Below are 25580 nucleotides of genomic sequence, written 5' to 3'. Positions count from 1 at the left end.
ATCTCCCCACTGCTGTGAAGGCTTAGAAGTTAAAGCAGAAGGCCTGCTTTAGTTAGGGTTCGTTAACGCTTCAACCTCCCTTCTAACCCACCAACCAGAGGTAGCAGAGAGACAAGGTTAATAGGAAAAGGTTGTGGACTGTTTAGAAGTAGTTCTTTGGAACAATTCCAGTCTTTATTGTCAGGACGTCAGCAGTTCAGTCCAATAGCAAACACCAAACAAGAGTCAGTAGCAGCAGGTTGATCTACCAGAAACTGCAATTTGAATGAGTCAAGGGAAACGGCAAGAATCAGCTGGAATACCATGAGAAGTTCTTTGGTGCATTTTTCTCTATGAAGTGAAGACCAGCAAAAGACCAGTGAAGATCAGTGAAGTGTTGCAAGGCAGAGCAATTCGTAGCAATGCAAGGGCATCCCCTCACTGTTTGTGGGGTTATATTTATATTCTTTCAAAACATTACACACCCTCTCAAGTGTCCACTCCAGAAAAACATCATATGACTTCTCATGTGTCTACTTCAGGAAAATATACTCTTACAAGACAACTTCCAGAAAAACATCACGTGAGACAACTGAGTTTTCAAAGAAACCAGAAATTTCCACTTCACTCCTGCATATCACGTTGTATCAGATTTCCATTCTACATTCCCACAACTGGGTTTTCGGGGCATATGAGCAACGTAATGGTAGAGGACTCCATGCCCACACAGGGCAATCCCTTGAGATTTAAAGCTATTTGGCTGTCATCATAAGTTTCTTAAATACATTATTTTGAGTCTTAAATTGATATCATTTGTCTACTGGGTCTGACTATAACAAAATACCATAGTCTGTGTAACTTTAATAATAGAAATTTATCTCCTCACAGAGACTAGAAGTTTCCTCAGCTGGCCACAGACAGACAGAGCTGTTTCAGATATTGCTTCTTGACTTTGGATGAACAATCTATTCCTGTCACATGGCCATCCTTCTATGCTCATATCCAGCCACTGTTTCTCTGTGTATTAATTTGCTCTTCTCATGAGAACACCGGCTGTATGGATTAAGACTTAACCACGTGGCCTCATCCAACTTAATCACCTCTTTAAAGGCTCTCTTTCCAAATAGTCTCAAGCACTGGGGATCAGGATCCATGACTCTGGGATTACATAACTTAGCATTTAGTGAAGTCAGCGGGAGCAGTGGAGAACCCGACCACTGTAGGCTCATGGTCTCAGTAAACTGTGGTCTTCCTCCCTGCTCCCTCCCTATGACATGTTCTTGGTTATCAGCTCCCCGACTCTTGGCCTTCTGACTGGCTAGCAGTGGGAATAGCAGCTATTCCCACTTAGGAAATATTGGTGAGGGGCTGGAGGGCTCCACCATTCTTGTTTAGGGATGGCAGTACCACTTCATGTTTGGAGGCCTCTGGCAGGGCTGAGCCTTGTGTCCTAAATTCAGGTGTCCTACATATTCTGATTGATGGTACAATTATTTGGTTCACAGATCAAGTTTCAAGAAAGGAACCTGATGTCCCTACCTTCTGGCCCTGGGCTACTAAGCCATTTTGAAATGTTGTCTAAAGCCCTGGAGCTTCTCATCTGAGATGACATGGACAGATATAACGACTTTTCACACATGTTCCAGGATGATGTATTCCACGAAAGTATTTCCTAGACCTCTGTGATCTGGACCCATTGGCCTTGCCTGGCTCATCTGTTGTTGCTCTCAACAACCGCGTGTTCCCTGTTCTCCATCCCTATCTCCCACCCCTACCCCATCCCCAGCAATCAAAGCCAGCCTCCAATTCATCACATTTATCCAGCCCCTGTGGTTTGCACAGGCTCCTCCTCAGGTTTCTGCAATTTCCTTCAGTCAGTGCAGCAGGCTTTTATAACTCTGTCTTCTCAGTGAATCCTTACTGTCAGCTCCTCTTTCCAAACATTCTGGGTGAAACAAAGAGTTCCTTTAGGCGCTCTCTGCACAAGCCTGTGTTGTTGAGTTCAGAATATTGGGTTTTGATTACTTCCTCGATCCTCTTTCCCTTTTATTAGACTTTGAGGGTAAGATCTGTGAGCAGCTAATCATTGCAATTTTCCTGGAAGATGTTACAGAGTAGAAGCAAATAATTGCAAATATCTGTAGAAGGAACAAATGAATGAATGATTGGAAGACAGGAAGTATGAATTCCCAATGACGATAATTACTACGTTTTGAGTGTGAATCCCAGTTGTGCCACTGAGTAGAATTGTGACCTTAGGGAAACGATGCCCAAGCCTTAGTTTTCCAATCTCAGAATGGGGCAAACAGAATTCACCTCAAGACAAACTGATGTCAACCTTTATGAATGGGCAACATCCATTTATGAAAGGACAACCTTTAAGAGTGGACAAAGACACATGTAACTTAGCCTTGTTACTAACTTTCCTTGATTTGAAAAAGACTTTACAGATCAGTTTGCTGCTTGTAATAAAAGCACACCCATTAAATGCCCACTGGATGCAAAACATGATCTCCTACAGAAGCTGTGCAGCAGGTCTCTGGGAGGGGTCGGGGTATGCACGCTAAACTCTCAAGCAGAAGTGTGAAAGTGCTATTTGAGAAGTTTCAACTTTCCAGTTGTGAATTCATTGATGGTGCTAGGGAAGTGGTCCTGGGTAAAGTGCTTGTGGACCCGAGTTTGGAGCCAGGAGCATGTGTCTGTAATTCTACTCTTACAATAAGATAGGGCACTGTAGACCAATGACCTACGAAAACTCCTGTCTCAAAGAAGGTAGGAGGTGAGAACAGATGCCTGAGGCTGTCCTTTCCCTTCTGCATACTTACTGTGGGATGCATAAGATTGCAAACATACAGAGACGTGCGCAGTCACACAGGGTCGAGCGCAATCACATAGGGACCTGCGCAATCACCCAGGGCCGTGCGCACTCTTGTGCTTGAACTTATCGCTCCATAGAAGAGTTCCAAGCAGAGGAGCGAGGAAGGGTTTCTGGAAGATGTGGTGCTTGAGCTGGATCTAGAGGGAAAGGAGGAAAGATGTGACTCTGGAGGAAAGAAACAGATATGTACCAGTTAGTGACAGATAGCTAGAGATACCTAGGAGGAACATCTGAGCTTCATTATCCTCCTGATGTTGCTTTCTGGGAGGCTGCAGCTTTGGCTTCTGAAACTAATGGTTAGCCACCTGCCTTCGTCCCCAAGCACAACACTCTTGGATTATCCATCTTGTGCACTCCTTGCCCTCTAACTCGGGAAAGACCCCCACCCCATGCTGTCCACAGCTAAGGTGGATATTGGCCTGCTCAGTATCTGGCCCTCAGCAGTGGCAGCTCTGTTTTGTCTCTGCTCTGTGCAGAGCACAGGCTCTGACAGTGGTAGAGGTGCCATTGCTTTGGTGACAGATTATATTTCCAGAAACAGAATTCTGCAAAGTAGAATAAGTCAATGTACAGTCTTGGGAACCACAGACCACTCTCACTACAGATGCTAAAGTATATCCTTTAGAATCAAGCTGCCTGCCAATGAGTCAGGAGAACACACAGAGATGCTATAAAAACAGTGAAACTACGTTTTTAAAAAAGATCCATGAATCAGTTATCACAGATACGATTTTCAGGAATCCTTTTCTGGCAGGGCCTTCCCATGCAGTTCTCTCTCTGCCTCCCTCCCTCTTTCCCCTCTTGGGTTTCTTTGTGTAGCTATCCTGGAACTTTCTGTGGACCAGACAGTTCTCTAACTCTAAGAGTGCTGGGGTTAAAGGTATTGCGCCATTGCTGCCTGTTTTAAGTTTTTTTTTTCTTTTAATTTGCAAAACCGACATGGCTGTGGACCTTCTCATGTGGCACTTACAAACACACACACACACACACACACACACACACACACACACACACGTGTGTGTGTGTGTGTGTGTGCTAAGGGACGTCTTAGCCCCTGGCTCTAAGACAGTGTTCTTTTCCCATATGCAAGCCTGGTTATTCTCTCACCTCTTTGTTACAGAGTAAGGCTAGCTCTGAACCCATCCACCCCTGCTCCTCTACTGCCCTACTTTTCTTCTGTATTTTTGCCCACACTTAACTCACATAGCCCTAGTTGTACTTACTGGTATGTTTATTGTCTGTCTCTTTACTAGATGTATCCTTTCGAAAGCTGGTGTTTGGCACCGGATACAGGTTGGATGAACAAACAGATGCAGAAGAGAGTCATGGCTGTTAACTTGAGCCTGCTCCCAGTCCTCTGCTAACTCTGGGATCAGTCTGAAGGGTGTTTGATGCCCCTTGACATCTGTACTTATAGGTTGGAGGAGGCACTCAAAACCGAGATAGTAAACGAAGCCTCGCTGAACTTGAACACAAGGCTGAGAATAACTGGCAAGCGTCTCTGTTCATGTGGCCCCATTTCATCTTGATTAGCTCGTGAGAGCTTGTACCCGAAGCCCTAAGACACTCACTACAGAGCCGAAGAGGATAACGTATCCCTGGACATCTTTTTTTTTTCCTTTGCTCTTCTCAGGTTCTTACCCACACTGGGAGTGGGGGACTCCTGAGGATCTCTGAGGTTGGAGAGGCGTCTCAGGAGCTCAGCCACAGCCTCTGTGCCCAGCACCGCCTCCGCCACTAGGTCGCTAGCGCGTATCTCCACCGCACCGCGGCGCAGGGAGCGACTTGCACAGCTCCGGCCACTGGCGGCGGCGGCACGGCGGCGGTGAGGCTCGTGCACCGGAGGAGCTGGACCGTGTAAAGCCTGCGGTAACCCGGGGCAAGACGGGGTGTGGGGCTAGCCTGGGGTCCGGGTGCCTTTCAGTCTGCATGCGTGTTGGGATTGGAGCAGGTGAAGATGAGAAGGGTGGGAAAGAGTTATCGGGGTTCAGACAGTACCTAGAGCAGCTTGCTGGCTTTTTGAAGGGCTCCCAAGTTCGAAGCCACTTCTGAGGTCAGCCCTTCTGGCCCAAGGAGTCAGGAGATCTGGATATAGCTCTACGGGCAGAGCTGAGTATCCAGGGGGCGCAGGGCACCACGACCCAGCCACACCCTCTGCCTCAGGTGAGAAACTTTCCTGCCGCCACTAGGGCCGCCGCCTCGCCTCCATAAAGCCCCAGGGGCTGGGGAACCCGCACCTCCAGACCAAGGGTGTGGTCCCCCCAGCCCCAAGATGCGCGCCCCCTGCAGTGAGTCTGTTTCTTGGAACTAACCGGCATTGACAGGTTTGTTCAAATTGGGGAGCCAGCGGGTGGTGGGTCACCTTACCGCTGAGACTGCAGTTCCAAGTCCCTCCTGCGTTTTTCTCTGCCCTGTTCTGTGTACTGAACCGGGGAAGGCCTTCTGAGAGCAAGTGCGACAGAAAACTGTTTTGATGCTTCGGTTCCTACAGCGCTTTAGATGACATGGAGCCCCGGATATTGTACTCGATTTAATCTGGCAACGATGAAGCAATCGGGAATGTTTTGAGAGCAGAAGAAGCTTGGAAAAAGGTGTCCCTGGCAATCCAGGGAAGAGAGAGCGAGGAACTGCTACACATAAATTAATCCTTACGAGCTGTCCCCTCCCCTAAGTAAGTAGCAGTATTTCCAGCACACAGGTGAAAAAGAGGAGAGGGCTAAATACATTTTTAACCCGACTCCACAAGCTAACTGTGGGGGCGGAGCGAGAGCTGGAAACTAACGCTGCGATTTCAGGCGGGGAGCACAGCAGCAAAAAACAGGTACGAGAGAATGGCCTAGTATGTGAGGATCCATCCCATCAGACCTGCTCTGATGATTGGGGCGGTGATGCTGACCTGATCCGGTAGGGGGTGGGGCGGGGATAACTAGCTCCTTCGGGAAGGTAGAGGCCAGCCCAAACTGCTTGGGGAGGTCTTGAAAAAGGGGCAGTTTGAAGCTTGAGTAGCCAGCACCCTGGAACAGTGAAAGCGTTTTAGAGTCACCTCTGCACAGGTGTGAGGGAGGGGAATAGAGCCAGGAGACTTTTCAAAAGATGGAAACATCACCTCCCAGAACAAAGGCTTTTAAAAGACGGCTCAAGACCACCCAGAAAAGCGTTCCCCGAGGGAGTTTATGGCTAACAGGGTTATGGATGAGGGCTCGCCATCTCCACGCTTCTACAAATGTGAGTGATGAGTCATTAAGGTAATGATGGTAGCCTAGTAGGTGGCAACCAGCATTTTGAAAACATGGAGCTCAATAGAAGGGAAGAGAAAACATCAGCACTCGTGAGAGGCAGAGTTGCGGTCGGCCGACTTGTGCGGGCACTCTGTGTGCATGTGCATCCCTGAACATGCTATTTCCGTGCTGTTCATCCTGCTGTTTCTACATTCTTAGTCTAAATGCTCCTAGCCTGCCGACCCACTTCTGCTCACCCAGGGTCTTCTTTTACTTTGCAAATGACATAATTTTCACATTCTCCTAGTTTCTATTAGCTGGCAGATGCTGGGACATTTGACCACTCAGAATCCATTAAAATCTGAATGGTTTTGGATTTGAAAGATCTGCAAGTCCCTGAGGTGATTCCTCATGTATCAGTCTGTCTCCTTTAGTCTCAGGCCAAAGTGACTGTTATTCCTGTATATCAGAGGACCTACGGGTATATTGGAGTCACCAACCCTGCCATCGTAGACAATATAAAGTGCACCTGGCTTTGCGGAATCTTGAAAGGCAGCCTCCTGCTATATCAAACAGGCCAGGGCGAGGGTGGGGGTGGGGGTGTGGGTAGAGTGAGTAGATAGGGTTCTATCTCCATGCCTTTTCCTTCTTGGTGCCATTTACTATGACAAAGATATATGGTTGTGGGAGACGTTGATTAAAGCTGCAGTAACTGCAGATCTGAGGGGAAATGTATCTGCAAAAGATACTAATCCTAGAATTTTGTGACAGTCAGGTTGAAGCCCTAGCTCTACATCAAGGTTCAGAGACAGTTTTAAAATAGAAGATGAAGGGCTGGAGAGATGGCTAGGTGGCTGCGCTTCCAGGGCACCTAGGTTCAATTCCTAGCACCCAAACTGTCCAGAATGTCAATCCTAGAGGATCTGATGCTTCTTCTGGCTTTCCTGGGCACTGTATACATCATGTGGTTAGTAGAATACTTCCCAGATAAGCGTGATACCTGAACTCAGATCCCCAGCACGCACATTAAAAATGCCAGATGTAGTGGCTGTAATCCTACTGACCCACCAGTCTTTATGAATCACTAAGCTTCAGATTTGAGAAAGATTCTGTGTCAAAAAGGTGGAGAGCAATAGAGGGCAATGCCTAATATCAATTTCTTGCTTCCCCACACAAGCATGCATATACATGTCTCTCTACACACATACGCATGCACACACACACACAGAGTCAGATGAGTTGCATACATTTGTAAATTCCATTGCTTAGGAGACTGAAATACAGGGATATGTTTGAGGCCATCATGGGCTACACAATGGGTCCTTGTCTGAAAGAGCTGGGGGAAGAGGCAGAGGTAGGAAGAGAAGAGATGAGATTATAGGATAGTTCCTCCCTGATGAGCTACATTCATGTGACAGGCATCCTTGGGTTTCAGTAGTCTGCCAGCTAAGTGAGGCCCAGAGACCAGCCTTACATCTCATTGATAAAGACATGCCATTCCTTATGTACATTTGTGTGGAGCTTTTCAGATGTCAGGATGATAGAAGTGTTTGAAATTTACCCCAATACCCATAATAATCCCACTATATGGGACTGTAATCATCACTATGCCCATTTAACAAATGAAGAGACAGAGATGCAGAGGAGAGCCAACAGACAGGAGATCTGCGGTTAGAGCTAGGCATGTAACCAGCATTACCTGTTCCCTCCATGTGGTACAGGATCAGAGGAGCCCAGGGTCTACTCCACTCCATGTTTAATTCTGAATAGCACCTGTTTAGGGGATAGGGGCCACATTAAAGAATCTGCAAGAAGGAGGCTTGAGACAAGGATTGAGGAACAGACAATAACCTGGCAAAGAAGAGCCATAGCCAGCATTTTAGCCAGTCCTGAGATTGCTAATGAGCAGGAGGTGGCTGCATACCTAAGATTGGTGGTCAGGACCATAGAGAAGAGGGGCTCCCCATAGGATTAGAGGCAAGCTGGATTTTGTTTTCCAGTGCTCATATTCAATTCTGTTAGGAAGTAAGAAGAAAAACAATCAGAAATTATCACCCAATCACAAAAATGTGACCATAGATAGAAGGCACCAAGGTAAGCTTTCTGATGAAGGTGCACACTAGCCACTCCAAGAATGTGGAGATGGAGCTGGGGAGATGGCTCAGTTGGCAAGATGCCTGCTTGGCAAACATGAGGACCAGAGTCTGGATCCCCAGAATGCACAGGAAAGGTTGGGTGCAACAGTGTATGCCTTTAGCCCTAGTTCTCAGGGTCATGGTGGAGGCAGAGGCAGGTGAGCCCCTGAAGCTCACTGATTGGTCAGTCCAGCTCAGTCAGTGAGCTTCAGGTTCAATGAAAGACTCTGTCTCGAAAAATAAAGGTGGAGAGAAATAGAGGAAGGCACCTGACACGGGAGCTCTGACCTCCACACATGTAAGCATGCATATGCAGAAGCAACTGCAGAATATGTGCATGCATGCTTGTACACACATGTACACACACACACACACACACACAGGAGAGAGAGAGAGAGAGAGAGACAGAGAGAGACAGAGAGAGACAGAGAGAGACAGAGAGAGACAGAGACAGAGATAACATGTGAGTGCTGGATTGATGGAATAGCTCAGTGACAGAACATTTGCCTACCATAAGTGAGACCCTGTATTCCATCCCCAGTACCACAAAGACATGAAAGATGAATAATAATATAAGCATTGAGAGAAGAGGCTGTTGAAGAGGTGTCTTCAAAGAGATTGGCTGAACCTGCATATGTGCCTTCTGAGCAAGCAATTCATGAGGTGTTATGGGTAGCTGAATAGACCCACCTTGTTCAAATTTGGTGAGGAAAGGGTGTTTGGACATTTCCTGGGACCATGAGGGCCCAGCTGGAGAGTGAAAGCACAGGAGTAGGGAGAGCCACCAGAAAGAAGACAGATGTCACTGAGCAGCTCAGAGACTAAGCCAGGGAAGTCCTGTCTTCCTGCTTTGAACTTGGATGGGTGAGAAACTGTCCAGCAGTTCAGCAAATGATGGAGAAAGAGAAAATTTCTCCTGATCCCAGAAGGGAGCATAGTGAGAGGCCAGCGCTTACTGTGTGGGCACTGCAGTTCTTTTGGGTCTCAGAAGTGGCTGTGTGAGTAGAAGATCCAGGTACTCTGTGGTGAAAGGCAGGGAAGGTGAGTCCATTTCAAGGGGTGTTGGGAAACAAAAACAGGCAAATACTTGGGCAGGTCCCACCAAATGAGGCTGCTCAGAATATGAGAGGTTTTTTGTTTTTGTTTTTTGTTTGTTTGTTTAGTTTTGGTTGGTTTAGAACGGGAGAGAGTAGCAAGCTGTCTGCCTGATGCTCCATTTACTTCTGATGGAGGAAGATTTAGATGTGGGAGCAGTTAGGAAAATAATGCTTCCTTAGCCAGTATTTCAGAGACTCCCACTGAAAAGAGAGGGGGAATTTAGAGGGGGAGGGAGGGAGAGAGAGCCAGAGAGCACACTCTCGAGAGCTTAAATAAACACAAGAAGAGAAGTACCCTGCAAAATTATGGACAGTACCAAGTGTGCATTTGTGCATTGTTTGTGGTTGAAATGACTTTCGCATGAATTTCATTTTCCTAAAATTGTGATTTTTCTTCAGACAGCAGCATAGCAAACAACTGGGTAGGGCAGGTGGAGGTGTGTTTTCCTTAGGAGGTAGAACACAGTTAAGGTTCCATGGCGGGGGGTGGGGGGGATTAGAATTAGTGTCCATTTAAGATGATGCTGATACAGTCTAGGCACCTATACAGTCTGATACAGTCTGGATCAAATTCATTTTCTCTGCCAGGCAAAATCTGAAGGAGGCAGCAGAGAAATCTGAGATAGATCCTTCCTCCCGCTTCAGGGTTGGTCAGTTGGAAGACAGGATAGTTGATTGGTTAGTAAATGTTGAGTGACACGTCCTGATCTAGCCTTGAACTTGTTGAACCAGTCCATCAGTAGGGGGCCTGCCGGTGGGACCCAAAAGCTGCCTAGCTTTTGTCTTAAGTCAGGAGACTGAGGAAACTTACCACTTTCCTTAGCTAGGCATAGTCCTGCTCCTGGTCTGTCTGCCTAACAGGGAGTCAAGGTACAGAGTGTTGGGTTTTTTTTTCTTTCTTTCTCTACTGGAGTATGAAAAGTATTTATTTCCTACTAGAAAGAAGAAAGCATATGAGACATTAACTTTTGCTCCCCCTTCCTTGTGCGCATGCTTGCTCAGTCTGTGATAATGCTGCTTAGATGTGAGTGAAAAAGCAGAGGTTGAGAATCTCTTTGTGATGTTAAAACTGCAAGTTAAACATGGGTTTAACTGTGGCTTCTGCTACCAAGACCTATATAATTACTTCCCCGACTAGAGGACATTACTAAAATGTCATAACTCTTCAGGTGAAGGTGATTTACATACTTCAAATAATTGTCTCCTCAAAGGTGCATTTGCTTTCCTCACACATGTCCTTGTAACAGCAAAACAACTGTCGTGGGAAGCAGAGCTGGTGAGAGTGCTGCTTCCCACAGGTGGACTCACGGTGCCTGGTGGCTCAAGAAAGAGACATGAGGTGATACATAAGAGAATGTGACCATAAAACTTTCCTTTCTTCCCGTGAGACCCACACACATTAACACGATTCCACGGAAAAAAGCAGGCATTTGAGATGAAACTCTGGACAGCAAGCCTGTATCATATTTATGCCAGTATTTTCAAATTTCTACATAGCCTAATGGTGCAGGGAGAGTTAACCTGTATTCCTGGGACTCTGGGGCTAAGCTTGGGGTGCCAGAAGCAAGATGATGGTCTCCATGGACAACCACATAGATATGTACATTTACTGTCTGCAGTTACTTATCTACCATAGAAAGCAGCCCATCAAGTCTGAGTCAAACTGACACCCAAAGAAGATGAGCTATGTATGTTTGGAGACTCAGGGACCCTCAGACACACGGCAGGCACTACTTTCTAGCCTTCTAGCCGTTATTTTGCAAGGCCCCACCTTGCTCCCTTCTGGTCAGGTCTTACCTGTAAGATGAAGCCGTAGGGTGCTGGAAACCAGCACTGCCCTTGCTCGCTCAGGCACTGGCATGCTTCTTATCAGCTGTTTCACTAAGGTGGCTGAAGGCCAGGCAAATGGAGAGAGTTAACAATGCTCAACTCTCCTGTCAGAACACCAGACAAGAAGCTGGTCCTTGTGTCTGAGCGCTTCTGCTGCACTGTCTCAACCTCCTATATTTACAAGATCTGATCGTTCCCCCTTGTACTCACCTGTCAACAGAACGATTTGCCTCAGGGCTGTAGGAGTGGTGTGTGTAGTTTGGAGATGGATATCACTGGAGAGAAATAGAAACTAAACTACTTTTGACAAGTCACCTTCCAAGTGATTTAAGATCTAGCTTGTTCCATTTACTATAGTCTGTGCCAAACATTTCAAAAACCCCAATAATTAAAACTTACAGAGTGCTTCCCCAGGGCCACACAAATGGCCTATGTTTAAAGTTTTATTTCACCTGGCTACAGTGTTTTAGAACTACAGCTATATAAATTAGCATGGGTAATTGGTAAACAACAGGCTCATCTCCTGGGAGTTGGATTCACAATGTCCCCGTTAGCTACTTTTGTGTTGCTACAATAAAATACTATGACCAAAAACAACTTGAAGCATTTATTTGGGCTTACAGTTCCAGAAAGATAAGAATCAATCACGGCAGCGAGCCATGGCAGCAAGTAGGAGACATGGTGGCAGGAGTTCCATCTTTTTTTTTTTTTTCCTTATCTTAGGAATTTTGTCTTTAACAGAAGACTCAAAGTAGAGAGAACAAACTCCCAGCTGAGTGAGGTAGTATAACCAAGTGACGTGCATCTTCTAGTAAAACCATACCTGCCAGATGTCCCCAGTGAAAATATAAACTGGAGACCAATTGTTCAAATACTTGACTCTACCGGTAGACATTCCTCACTCAAACTACCACACTCTCTCATGAGTAAGAAATTCAAGTAATTCCTCATGGACTTTGAGAAAAGGGAAGAGATCCCATGTGCTAAGGTAGTTGGACAGGGTACCATGGTAGAGTAGAGATGGTGCTATGCTCCTGTTGTGTGACAACTCTTCCCAGGGAGCTGGAACACATACATCTACTCACCCCAGGTAGGGAACCCACAATAGACCAAATTATGGATACTATCAAAGTGCAACTTAGTGAACCAATTAGTTTTATTGGGTTTACTTATAGAAGTATGGGTGAGGGGTTACTTACAGGACCAGGAGTAACTCAAAGATATCACCAAGGCCCACCCCAGCATGGGTGATGGCTCACAAAGCTGGGAGCCTGGAGCACACTGCACAGCCTGCAGGCAGCTCAAGGGGCTGGAGTGTCCTTCCCACACAACCCTGGTCTAAACTTCTTCAAGGCAGCTCAGGTGTTTTCTGCTTCTTCCAGTCTTTGCAGCTTAGCTCTCTAGGGTCTGAGGGTAATGCCTAGCTTTTATTGTTTACTCTGGAAAGTAGGAAGGGGAGCTGATGAATCTAATCAGTTTCAGGGACTTCCTGAAACTATTTTTGATTTCTTTACCTTTTTGTTTAAGGAGCTTCCCTGCAAAATGAAGCATTTCAATCCCAAAGGAGGAAACTTTTCATGTCCACCGATTCCCTAGAGAAGGGAAGATCAGAGTCTGGAAAGCTTGGAGATAGAAGAAAATGGGCAGAAACTTTGTGCTCATCTTGGGTTCCTATACAATACAGAGACTATTTTCTTTTAAAATTTATTTTTATTTCATGTGCATTGCTGTTTTGCCTGCATGTATATCTATGTGAGGGTGTTGGAGTGTCTGGAATTAGAGTTACAGATACTTGTGGGCTGCCATATGGGTGCTAGAAATTAATTTTGAGTGCTCTTAACGGCTGAGCCATTTCTCCAGTCCTGAGACTTTTTTCTTAAAGATACTTTTGTATTTGTTTTCTATGTCATCATGCTGTCATGGTGCCCTTTACTGGTGTGTGTGTGTGTGTGTGTGTGTGTGTGTGTGTGCATATGACTGTATGTATGTGTCTGTCTTCCTCTGTGCACACTTGTGTGCATGTGTGTCTATGTGTTTGAGAGCTAAAGGTCAGCAGGGGTGAGAACAATTCCATAAATAAGTCTGATTTCTAGAATGTACAGACCTGGACGTTTCGATCTCCACTAAGTCTCCCATGGTTAAGCTCACAGTGTTTTGATTTGAACTTTCTCCTAATTTTAATTTGTTTAGAGCAGGCACTCCTTAGCACATTCTCGTGGGAACTTTATGTACCTGTTGAAAGTGGCATGGAAGAGGGTGGATTAATGACAGTTTGGAAATAGCTTTCTTTTCAAAAGTATATTTATTGTTTTATTAACGTAAGAATGATTGGGATAAAGTAAGTCAGGAATAATGGACTTTCAAATTCAGTTTAATTCAATTAAATGACAATTTTGTTTCTAATGACACTTTAATTCATCAAAGAGAACAGTGTTTTCCTCAAATTAATTCAGGACTTACATAAGTTTGCTTGCACTATAAAATATCACAGGCGGGGTGGGGGGAAGCTTAAACAACTGACGTGCATGCTCCACTGAGAGCCATAAGGGACGACCCTGGCACAAGCCTCTGTCCGAGGCTGTCTGATAATTACCCCTTTGCTGTCTGCTCACATGTAGTCTCTGTGTGTGCCCTTGTGTGTTCCCGTCTCTTTCAGGATATCCATCAGATGGCCTCCATTTAACTCACACTGTTTCCAGTGTAGTCACGTTCAAGTGTCAGCAGTTAGGGCTTTGATGTGTAAATCATAAGGTGGTCAGGATTCAGTCTGTAAGTGTCATAAGGTGGTCAGGATTCAGTCTGTAAGTGTCATATCTGTTTACTACTCATCCGTGTACCCGTGTCTTTCCGTGTCTATCTCTTTCATCTATCTGTTGATCATGTCAGTTATCTGCTCACTAGCGTCATCTATCAATTTACTATTGATCACTATTATCTATTATGTATCTATTGTATACACACACACACACATACAGACACGTGTGTATAGAGGTTCACATACGTACCCATAACTTTTGAAAATAGATGCACATGTAAAGTTAATGACATACATAAGAAGCAAGTTAGTATTTTGCCATAGACCATTCATCTAGAAGTCACCAAGTCCCTCTGAGTCCTTTATGTCTGCTCTCAGCACAGGTGAGTACTTAGGCCATAGGAGGCTATCACATGGATGCAGGAATAGCTTGAAAATAAAGAATTTAAGAATCCACTTGAGTTTCCAGAAATGGTCTAATCTAAACACAGATGGTCTCCAGCTGTTTATGATTCTCCAAGATGGAAAAAGGGGGATCCCCAAAGAGACTCCTCAACCCCAAGCTATGGAAAGAAGAAAGACTGTGGCCTGGAGGATATGCGAGGTACCTGGTTAGCTCAGTATTGTCCTCCATTCCCTAAGCTACTCTTGTTTTGGAAGGCTCTCAACCCCCACCACAGAGCACTGATTGAGATGCACTTCTTACCAGTACTATTATTTATTTAAAAAAATGTTTTCTTTTTTTCCTTTAAAGGGGAAGGGACTTATCCTAGCTTATAGTTTAAGGGTATGCCTTCCATCCTAGAGGAGACGGCTTGGTTACAGGAGCCAAAACTCACATTGTTTTATCAGTAGTCAGGAAGCAGAGTGAACAGGAAGTTGAGTCAGCTGCACTACGGAACACACACACACACACACACACACACACACACACACAGAGAGAGAGAGAGGGGAGAGGGAGAGAGAGAGGAGAGAGAGAGAGAGAGAGAGAGAGAGGAGAGACCGACTCTCTTTTGTCCACTTCTTCCATCAAGGTTCCATCTCTTAAAGATTCTACATCCTCAAATAGTGCCACGAGCTAAGCAAGAAGTGTTCAGACACATGAGCCGATGGAGGGGACCATGCCTCTACAACTTAGTGCATCTCAGGACCATGCCTCAGCACCTCCCAAGGAGTTGTCTCCAAATGAAGCTTCTGTGCTTTATTTTTAGTATAACCCCTGTGTGTGCACGGCTTCCCTTTTGATGTGCTTCTAAAGTCTCTATTAGAATGAAGGCTTATGATTTTACTCTCATGTTCAGGGTTGAAAGAAGAGAACTATAACTTTGTAAAGTATACATCATGAGATTCCATAGCGCATACAGCATGTCTATGACCCAGGCCTGTGAGCTATCTTAGTCCATTTTTATTTAAAGAAAACTTTATTATTTTTTATGTGAACACATGGTGTGTGTGTGTGTGTGTGTGTGCACGCGCGCGTGCACATGCTCTGAAACCAGTCCCAGCTGTACCCTGGCAAACAGAGGCAGAGCCTAAGGTACATTCTGAAAACGTGTTTGTTGTCAGTCACAGTGTAGAATGTTTTCTGTTAAACAGCAGGAGATGGCATAAAACTTGACAGGTAGTTCTTAACCTGAGAGTCCTGACCCCTTTGGTGACCCTTTCATAGGGGTCACCTAAGACTATTAGAAGACACAGATGTTTACATTAACATGAAAATGAAGGTTATCTAACTGGCCTGTTGGTGTAAGCATCTTCATAGTAGAAGGGTAGACATAATGAGCCCCTTTTCTTGGTTTGATTCATCAGGGAAGATGCATGTTTGGAAGATGGGGAGACATGCTTGCTCTTAAGAAAGAAAGGAATGCCCAGGAGAGGCAAGGGGAGCTAGTTTGGGGGCTGGAAGAGTCAGAGGAGCTAATGAAAAAGTGTTATGGTGTGGGAGGAGGAAGAAGGGATGGATGGTTTTCACTGCGAGCATGGAAAGGTATCTGGAGCCTGCTAAGCACCGTTTCACACCATGGGTTATTCTGGAACTACCTGGGTGCATCTGAAAAAGCTAACCCCTTTTCCAGTGTGGTTTTAAGGTGTAGTCCTAATTGTTGTTACTGCCTTCGTTGTCAACAGTGCTTTCTGCTGCTTAAAAGAACAATTCATCTCTCTGCCACTCCAGGAAGCTTGTTTGGATGTGTTTCCCATCAGCAAGGTTATTTTTAAAGACTCTAATGGCGAACGGGCAATCTGACCTACATTAAATACCTAGAGCAGCAGGGTACCAACTTGGACACCTCCTGATCGATCCCTGTTTGTATATTCAGAGAGCACTACCACCTTATTTAGCTCCCTGGTGTGAGTCCTGGTGTCAGGGTGTCACTACCCCGGAACCAGCCAGCTTCGAAGACAGACAGACAAGATAGTAACTTCCAAACAGCCAACAGGTCCAGCTTTCTTTTCAGCCAAGCTCAGAGACAGCCCTGGGCGTCTATAGCAGGCAAATTAAAATGCTGCTTTAGCTGTCTTCTACTTGTTTGTCCTCACGTCCTAAACACCTACCCTGGGACATGGATGGAAAAAGCTTTGCCTACTGGACTTTTCCAAGGGTACCAGATGGCTTTTAAACCAGACCACAGGTTCTGTCCTCAAGTTTACCTTTGGAAGTCAAAAACAAAAAGGAGACAGACAGTGAAAACAAGACACCCTTCCCCCACTTTTTTTTCCTGATAACTTCTACAACTGTAGCTGGCTGGGTAGGAAAAGGCACCGGGCTTCTTTTCCTTCTGCTTTCCTGCAGGACATCAGGTCTGATTCTGGTATCATTCACCACCTGGTCTGATATGCTAGGTCTCTGCTTCTTCTCCTGTCATAAATTCTTTCTTTTAGGATCATAGCACATGAAAGTAATAGGGTTGACTGATTTATCCCTAAATAGCTTATTTAGGCAAAAGCAAATAGTGTACAGGAGAAAAGAAACATTCGTACAAATGTGTTGTCTACAGTGGGCTTTCTGACACCAGACAGCTGGCAGCCTGAGGCCCTGTGAGAGTACCAGGTGGCTGTTTAATCCTGTTGGTCTCTGCTGTGTACCTGCTGCTGGGCTGCCGGGCTGCGGGGAGGGCAGCTGTGTGTTTGTAGTGTGCGGCTTAGAGGGGAGGAACTTTGTTTCATGTACTTATCATTATCTTTTTGTCTCCCTCCATTCTATTTATTTCACTGGCTTCAGTGCCAATTTGCATTGATCAAAGGATACCGAATCATAGTGGCTTTAAAAAGAAACCGTCATTACCATATTTCTAAGTTGGTAAGTCAGCTAAGTAGCAGGAATCCTGAGATGTAAACGCTGATAATTACAGCTTTTAAACATCCAAATGGTCAGCATTTGAACTATTTTTATTATAAATAATTTCTCTCCAAATTGTCTTTTCTTCCTTTTTGATGCTCTGGAGATTTGAGTCCAGGACTTTCACACATGGTAGGTGATTGCTAAGCAACATCCCATATGTGTTACTTTTAATTTTCTTCCTTTGCCCAGAACACATAAATTGGTTAACCACTGAAGGAAAGGGGACCAATGATGGAAGGGGATGTCTCAGCAGGCCCATGCTGAGGCATCTCTTCCCCCTGAGGGACTAGCCACACAACCATATAGCATAGAACAGAGTTTATTCAGGGCATGGGGAGGGGAGCCAGGAGGTAGTAGAGGCAGAGAGAGAGAGAGAGAGAGAGAGAGAGAGAGAGAGAGAGAGAGAGAATTTCCATTGTGACTTAAAACATCTACGTTCCTGATTCATACGGTAGCCTCTCGGGGCCTCTTTACAAGGAATCTGATCGTGCTCTATTCTCTTGGCCTCAGTCGCTACCTGGAACCTTGGTCCAAGCCTCCATGACCCTGTTGCTCTTTTATTTTGTATGCCTGTCAAACCATCATGTGGAAGATGCTGCCATGTCCTGATACCTCCAGATGTTGTCTGACTTCTCTTTAATTGCAGTAACCTGTTTAATAACACATCCGTACTGGCTACCCTGCCTACAATTTTGTCCATATTCACCCGCCTCACCTTGCCAAAGTACACATCTTCATATCGTCCTTGTTAAATAGAGGAGAAGTGAGGACTGAAGCAGTGGGTGTGTGAGAGAGACAACCACCTCAGGAGACAGGTTTCATATTGAATTTCTGAGAAAACACAGAAACACTTGCTTGTGTCTCTAGGAAGGACCCCAGGTCCTAGAGTGAGCATCAGGAAGACCCATATCCCTGGCAACAAAGAGAATGTCTGACTTTTATAATGTTGTGCAGGGGAACCCATGGCTTAAAGGCATCATGAACTTGTCATAACTCAAGGTCAAGGATTGCAGAGATGGAGGGACATACATCTTTACACTGCTCTGTCATTGCTACCATCTGTTAGGAACCAGGGCTCCATGGAGGTCAGGTCTCCTCAGGTTTGCGTTTTCCGGTTGAGACCTGTATATTTCAATGTCCTCAGGAGACTGACAGGGCCTGATTTCTTTGGGCTGTGAGATCTGGCTGCAGAATAGCCAGTGTCTTAAAGAAACAACATTAATAATAATCCAACATTGCCAGATTTTGTTGTTGTCGTTTACAAATACATAAAATGACTTGAGAGGACAGGAGGGGTTGCAGGACATGGGGCACATGGTGCCGACTCAAGTCTGAGTGCTTTGAGCTGAACAAGGACATAGACATGGGGAATTAGGTTGAGCTCTCCCACCTTTTATCCCATGTGTAACTGGTTGTCGATCTCTGGGTTGTAGTCCAGTATCTGTGTGTTCACGAATCCAAGTAGCATGACTGACAGCATTCTGGATAGATCACTTTGCAGAACGGAGGGAGAGGCTATGGAGTTGAGAATAAAAACATATTTAGTAACCTGTGTAGATGAAGAGTTGTGAAACTTTTGGATTCAATTTGTTAAGAAGAATGAGTGAAGTTGGTGAGGCAGCACTCGGAAGGGTATGGATTTGACATTTGAAGGTGAGTTAAGGAAGGCTGTCGGAAAGGCCTTAGAGTGTGAAGGTAAGTCTTAAAAGAACTGGATTTTTATATATGTCTCTGGAGATAATTTCAGTGTATAGTTTTAGGCACAATAATACCAAGAGAAGGTAATGGATTGACTATTAAAAAGCTAAATAGCCCTAGATAATTTTAGCTTGGGACTTGTAACTTCTTTCCTCTCTACACTTACACATGTCCATGGTTGAAGGGCTACTGGCCAGGAGCCACTTGCTGAGTCCTACCCGAGATGTAGCTTTTGGAGGCCCATGGTTAAGAGTTGAACTTCTATTTGATAATGATGAGGTTGAATAATCAGGAAGACAGGCTTATAGGAGGGAGAAATAACTACCAGAGGCTCAAGGAAGGAATTTCCCAGTGTACGGATCTATTAGCCATTGTGATCCAGTCAGAACCTTTCAGTTTTGTCCTTTGTGCTTGAAATAACACTTCCGTATGTGGCATCTTGAAATCAGAATGATTAAAACAGTGTATTTTAAAGACATGAAGGTGGCTGAAAAGAAAGGCATTTGTAGTTCAATTTAAAGACTGTGGTTGAGATGATGGTTACCCAGCAGGTAGTTTTTCCCAAAAGGAAAACATATAAAATAAGTTATAAATATTAGAATGAGCAGGCCAATATTTATAAAAATCAATAATTTATTTTTTGACATTTAGATATAGCGTAGGCACAAAGCACAAACAGTTTTAAACACATCCCAGTCTGCCAGCTGCCCATTCTGATTGAACATAATCTCTTTGGCTAGTGTTTGTAAATGTTACCGGAAGCAAATCAAAGTAGCTGTCAACCACTGAACACATAGTCACACGCACTGTTTCATGTCCCACATACCTCATGTACTTACTCAGACCAGAAGCTCACTCAGGCTCGCCAGCAGTGCCTCCAGCCATCTTAGCTTAGGTCAAAGTCAGGGCTCACTGAGAGTCCTTTAAGAAGCGTCTTGTTCCATCTGTGGAATGTTTTTTTTTTCTTACTATTTTTTTTCAGTTTATTTTGTTGGTTAACATCATGAGACTTAGTAACATTAACAACTTAATTTGCCAATCTATTAAAAAAAGATTTTCCCTTCGAAATTAGGTTTGTAGCAAAAGCTGTAAGAGTGATGCCTTGAATCATGAATTACTTTGTTATGAAGTAGAAAAGCTGGTTGTTGGTCATTTTCGAAATCCTGAGATTGACTTTTTTGAATAAAAAAAAATGACATTAAATTGGAACACAGGACTTTTTTTTGATAAGGCCCAAAATATGTGACATATGTTATAAAAAAAAATAAGTTATTGGTGACAATTTGGAAAGTTTGAAATGTCTGCTTGTAAGCATACATGGCTGGCCTTGGTCTGGTGACTGGGAACTGTGGAGCTGGCTGGCTGGAGCCTGGGCCAGTCAGGGCAGCACACAGCTCCTAAGGCAGAAAACAGTGGTTAGGGGAAAGAATCAGGCCCCTGAAAGTTGCCCCCACTTAGAGTCAGTCAGTAGGAAGGCAGCTGATATCAGCCAAAGCTGTAATGGCAGAGAAGGTAGAAAAATATAGTGACAGTTTGGGGAGGGGGATTATGTTTGGAAACTACCATTGGAGTGAAAAGGGATAACTAAGAGGGAGGAAGGGAGGGAGGGAGAGAGGGAGGGAGAGAGGGAGGGAGGGAGGGAGGGAGGGAGGGAGGGAGGGAGGGAAGGAAGGAGGGAGAGAGGGAAGGAAGCGGGATAGAGATTCAGATGCTGAACAACTACAAGGCTAGGTTTATGACAGCAGGCCCCATTCTATGGTACCAACCTTCTGCGTCTGCTATTTTTCTTGGTTCTGTGACAGAATACCCAGGGAAACAAAGTAAGGACAGCCAGCTTTATTCCAACTCAGAGTTGGAGGGTAGGAAAGACATGGTGGCGGGCAGGCAGGAGCATGAGGCACTTGTCACACTGCATCCACAGCTAGGAAGCAGAGACAGAGCCATGCTAGTGCCTGGTTTGCCCTCTCCTTTTTTATTCAGTCTGGGACCCCACCCATGGCCCAACATCACCTAATTGTTGATGGGTCATCCCTCCTCACTTAAGCCTGTCTGAAAACATCTTCATAGTTATACCCAGAATTGTTTCCATGGTGATTCTAAATCCAGTCAAGTTGATCAGATTAATCACCACGTGTGGTAATGGTTTTACATTAGTTTAAGATGACATGGGATGAGTAATTGAACATTTAACTTATGTGAAGGTCAGCAGTCCTTTTGGTTTATGGAGCCTTTTTTTCCTATGTAAGTATTGACATCTCTGTCTCTGCCTTTCTACCTTGAGGGGAGTGACTTAATTCCTGACCCTGGCAGGTATCTGTGGGCCACAGCACTTTACTTTTTGGACATTGTGGAACTGGGTAGTTTGTGAAGGGCTCTCTCACCAGCATTACAAACTAGGCACTGGCAGGTCTTGCCCTTTCCTTTGCTCCACAGATCACATTCCGGAAGCTAGCCATCAAGGTCTATTTCCTGATTTGGCCACTTCCTTATGTTTGACTAAAACTCCAAGGTCCAGCTATCAAAGCATCAAGGTCTAGTAATTCATTCTTTGGCCACACTGGCTATCATGTTCAATCAGGACTTACCAATTCATCCTAGCACAGATCTCCCCTTTATCTTGTTAAAACCACTCCTGCAGAGACTCCTGCTGCTGTCTTTCCCTGATCCACAGGCAACCCCCAGCTTGTCCCCTCTGGATTAATAAGTCTCTTTTGTGCTGAGGATGTGGTGTTTGGGTGTGTTCTGTGCTGACTCTGAGTCCTCAACACTGTGGGTCCCAGGTCTAGGGACTGGGAGAGATGAGTCAATGAAAGGGGAGATAGAAGCCTTGGGCCAGAATGGTGGTAATGGTTTTGCTTAGCTGTCCCTGTGGCTGTATCCTAAAGTTGGCTATGGGTGACTCTAAGACCCTGGCAGGCAGCCAAAGTTCCAGAGAGTTATTTTAAAGACAGAAGTTCGGTGGTAGAGATTGCTCAGGGAATCTTGATTTTGATTAGTGTTTTATCAAAACTTTCTCCTAAATGATTTCTGTTTGTCCATCTGTTTGTAGGGTCCTGATCTATATAACGTTGTCGTTCTGTCCTAGCAGGGAGTCACACTTACATTAGATGTAATTACATGCGGTAATCACACATAGGCTGTAATTATCCCAAGCACACATTCTAACATCTCCCAAAGAAGATACTTAAAATAACCCAATAGACAAAGAAGTTATTTGGGAAATCTTGAAAGTATGGCTTCCTCTGGAAGTAAGCAAAAGCGAATGGGCTTCTCCTGAGGATCTTCCTCACGGAGTTCCCGTCCTCCTTTTACTCCGTTTCCTGACATCTGGGTTGTACATCTGCATTGCTACACAGTGTGCCCGAGACAGACACACTGGCAGTTCAGTTCTGACACTGATGTTACTTATTCCACACAGGTCTAGGTGGTGAGGCAGATGTACAGTCTCAGAGGTTCTGACATAGTCTCTTCTTTCCCTTTCCCTGTTCATCTCCCAGGAGTTCACATTGATTGCATGCCAAGCATTCAGTATAGTTCACAGCACACACAGAGTGTCTAATGTAATATGTACTGTAGTCTCGTAGGAAATGGAAGAAAATAAAGGCTACATGGTATAGGGGGTGGGCAGCTGGTGACCTAGTGGTAAGAGCGAGGGGCTCTTTGATCCCAAACGCATGAATGCATCCAAGATCAGTCAGGGTAGCTGTACATCTGTGAATGAACTGACGAATTCTGCACTTGCCTTTCTCCTTTTGTGCAGGATGGAGATGTCTGCCCAGAGGTTGGCTTCTAACAGGACATCCCCACAGTCACCATCTAACCCCGACTACACCTGGGAATATGAATACTATGAGATCGGACCGGTTTCCTTCGAAGGACTGAAGGCTCATAAATGTAAGGCTTGTGCCACTCCTTGGGGTAACTGTCCTCCGTTTGTATTAACCTGTCAAGTCCCCTGTGACTGCTTTCTCCTAACATCCTATCTTCTTACAGAATACTCTTCTATCTCTAAATACAAAGCATCCCTTTCACATTGGCTAGTTTCTGTGGGGTGGTATGATATGGGGGCATTGGTAATTCTGATTTACAAAGGGGACTTAAAACAACAAACACTACTGTGGACGAGTGTGAATATGTGTTTTAGCTTTAGAAAGAGATATTTATTTATTTATTTATTTATTTATTTATTTATTTATTATTTTTAAAGAAGGAATTAACTATTCCAGGTCCTGCCAGGCAGTGGATCTGTCTAGCTAATTCCAGCACTTGGGAGGCAGAGGTAGGCAAATCTCTGTGAGTTCGAGGCCAGCCTGGTTTATAGAGCCTGGTTCCAGGACAGGCAAGGCTTCACAGAGAAACCCTGTCTTGAAAAAAGAAAAAAATAAACAAACAAAGCAAAACAACAACAACAAAACAAAAACACACAAACAAAAGAAACAAAAAAACCCACAAACCAACAACAAGATGTGTATAGAAATAGGCTCTAGAGCGATTCCATAAATACTCTCCACTTGTAATAGCCAGTAATACCATTTACAAACCCACCGGAAGGATGAAGAGACAGCTCAGTCCTTAAAGCACTGGTTTTATTTCTAACACCCATATGGTTGCTCACAATCATCTGTAACCCCAGCTACAAAGGATACAAAAACCTCTTCTTACCTTCATGAGTACTCTACACAGTTGGTAGACACACACACACACACACACACACACACACACACACACACACACACGGTAAATACCAATACACATAAAATAAATATTAGAAAGCATTTCAAAAATCCTGTTGAAATTCTAGATTTGTGAAGAGCATTGCTCACAGAGACAGATGAGGACAGCCTCCCATCAGAGGCCATAGAGGCCATCATAGGCATCGGTTATGATGCAGGGAATTGGGTGATTATTGATCTGCTGCGAAACCATGGCGTTCTGTGAAAGGTTACTGTTTCGCTCTGCTCCAGCCCAGTGCTTTCTGGCTCACATGAAGCATCCTGTTTTGGGGAGGCAGAATTGATATTAGACAATGCACTGTGGCCCACTCTGGGTCATGCTGTAACATGTCTGCATTGTCCAGTTGTTCCCAGTTGAATACACAGACACTGCAAACATTTTAGACTTGTTATGATTCATTGATTTGTGTGTGTGTGTGTGTGGGTGCGTGCGTGCATTTGTGTGAAGGTAGGTGGTTCCTTCAGAGGCCAGAAGAGGAAATCAGTTCCCCTGGAACTGGAGTTATAGGTAGTTATTACTTCATCAGGGAAATTAACCGGGGTCCTTTACAGGGGCACTGAGTGTTCTTAACTGCTGAGCCATCTCTCCAGCCCTTCATTTTAGGCTCTTAAGTGGTCCAGATCAAGTGGAACATTGAATAGTACAGTCATGCTTCCTTTCTCCCTCTGTCCGTCCCTCTCTCCCTCCCTCTCTCCCTTCCTCCCTCCCTCCTTCCCTTTCCTGTTGGCAGCATCGATATGTTACAGTAATATGTAGCAGCACCCATTTGCTGCAAGGAGGGATCTTTACATTTGTTTTGTTAAGCAAAGCCACTAGCTAAATCACATATCCTTCACACTTGCAGTAATAATGAAATGCTTTTCTCCTTCCGTTGTTGACATCTGTTCAGTATTTATGGGGATGAAAAGAGAGGGCACAAACCTCTTAGGATAGGCTGTCATGAATTATCTGATGAAGGATCTTGTGGTCTGAGTATGAAATCACCCTCCTAAACTCACTAAGTTCTTTAATCTGTTGTTTTTAATGGGATAACCTCTAGGAAAGGACACTTGTCTGTTCTGAATTTTGGTGGAAATGGGAGAGACTGGCCGAGAGCCATACTGTTCTCTGTGATGTGAGCCTTTCTATCTGGGACATGTCAGCCTGCTCCTGCCTCTTTCTCTTGGTCTGAGGGGGCTCCACAGACAGCCTGCCTCTGTAATTTCCATTGGTGTGTTTCCAGAGACTACCAAAGAAGCTCTCTTTTGACCATTTTTGTTGTTGTTGTTGTTGTTATAGAAAGGATTATTGTTTGAAAAAAGAACTTCCTTTAAAAACCAAGGCAGAGCTGTGGCACATTGCATACTTAATTTAATGACTGTAATGTTAATGAGAATGCTTTTGTTTCAACACTAACATTGGGAAAATAATGAAAAAATCCAGGTGAATATTCACTGTTCCGGTGTAAGAAATCTTACCAAGGTAAAGGCTCTAGAGACAGAACCTGACAGTGTATGAGCCTGAGAGGGGAACTGAACATAAAAAGACATGTTCCCTCCATATACAGGAAAGTAAAAAGCCCCAGAAATGTCAACCATGGGAATGTGAACATCTGTACAGTCTTTCATTTTATTATTTTTATGTTGTGTGTATTAGTGTTTTGTCTGCTCCTACTTCCATATGTCATGTGTGCCTAGTGACCACAGAGACCAGAGGAGGGCGTCAAGTCACGTGTGACTGAAGTTACAGACAAATGTGAGCCATCATATGGGTGCTGGGAATCAGAACCTGGTCCTCCGCAAGAACATGAGCTCTTAGTGGCTGAGCCATCTCTCCAGCTCCTGGACTTCCATTTAAATAAACCAGTGACCCTTTAATATGGCATGCTGTTTTACTAGGCAACCTATTAAGCTAGTCTGGCAAATAGAATAGCAACA

At 44.7% G+C, this 25580-nt stretch overlaps 1 protein-coding gene across 6 annotated transcripts in view; it reads left to right on the top strand.

Annotated features, from left to right (window-relative positions):
- Positions 1 to 4657: 4657 nt before the first annotated feature.
- The window catches only part of Mrap2 (melanocortin 2 receptor accessory protein 2), a 33221-nt gene continuing 12298 nt past the window's right edge, over positions 4658 to 25580 (top strand). Inside the window, exons 1-3 of one of the 6 annotated variants that reach the window (XM_028756223.1) lie at positions 4658 to 4746; positions 4883 to 5020; positions 22691 to 22824. In XM_028756223.1, coding sequence (XP_028612056.1) covers positions 22692 to 22824 — 133 coding nt within the window. In that variant the 5' untranslated portion in view covers positions 4658 to 4746; positions 4883 to 5020; position 22691. Of the gene's footprint in view, positions 4747 to 4882; positions 5021 to 5466; positions 5529 to 10943; positions 11125 to 11282; positions 11919 to 21211; positions 21328 to 22690; positions 22825 to 25580 lie in introns of those variants that run through there. The other 5 variants (XM_028756224.1, XM_028756225.1, XM_028756227.1 and 2 more) reach the window with 5 other exon arrangements.

Source organism: Grammomys surdaster, unplaced genomic scaffold (genome assembly GCF_004785775.1).
Source record: "Grammomys surdaster isolate TR1022 unplaced genomic scaffold, NIH_TR_1.0 126113, whole genome shotgun sequence".
In the NCBI taxonomy this organism is placed as follows: domain Eukaryota; kingdom Metazoa; phylum Chordata; class Mammalia; order Rodentia; family Muridae; genus Grammomys; species Grammomys surdaster.
The sequence above is the reverse complement of the archived record's forward strand: the minus strand, read 5'-3'. Positions and strand labels throughout refer to the sequence as shown.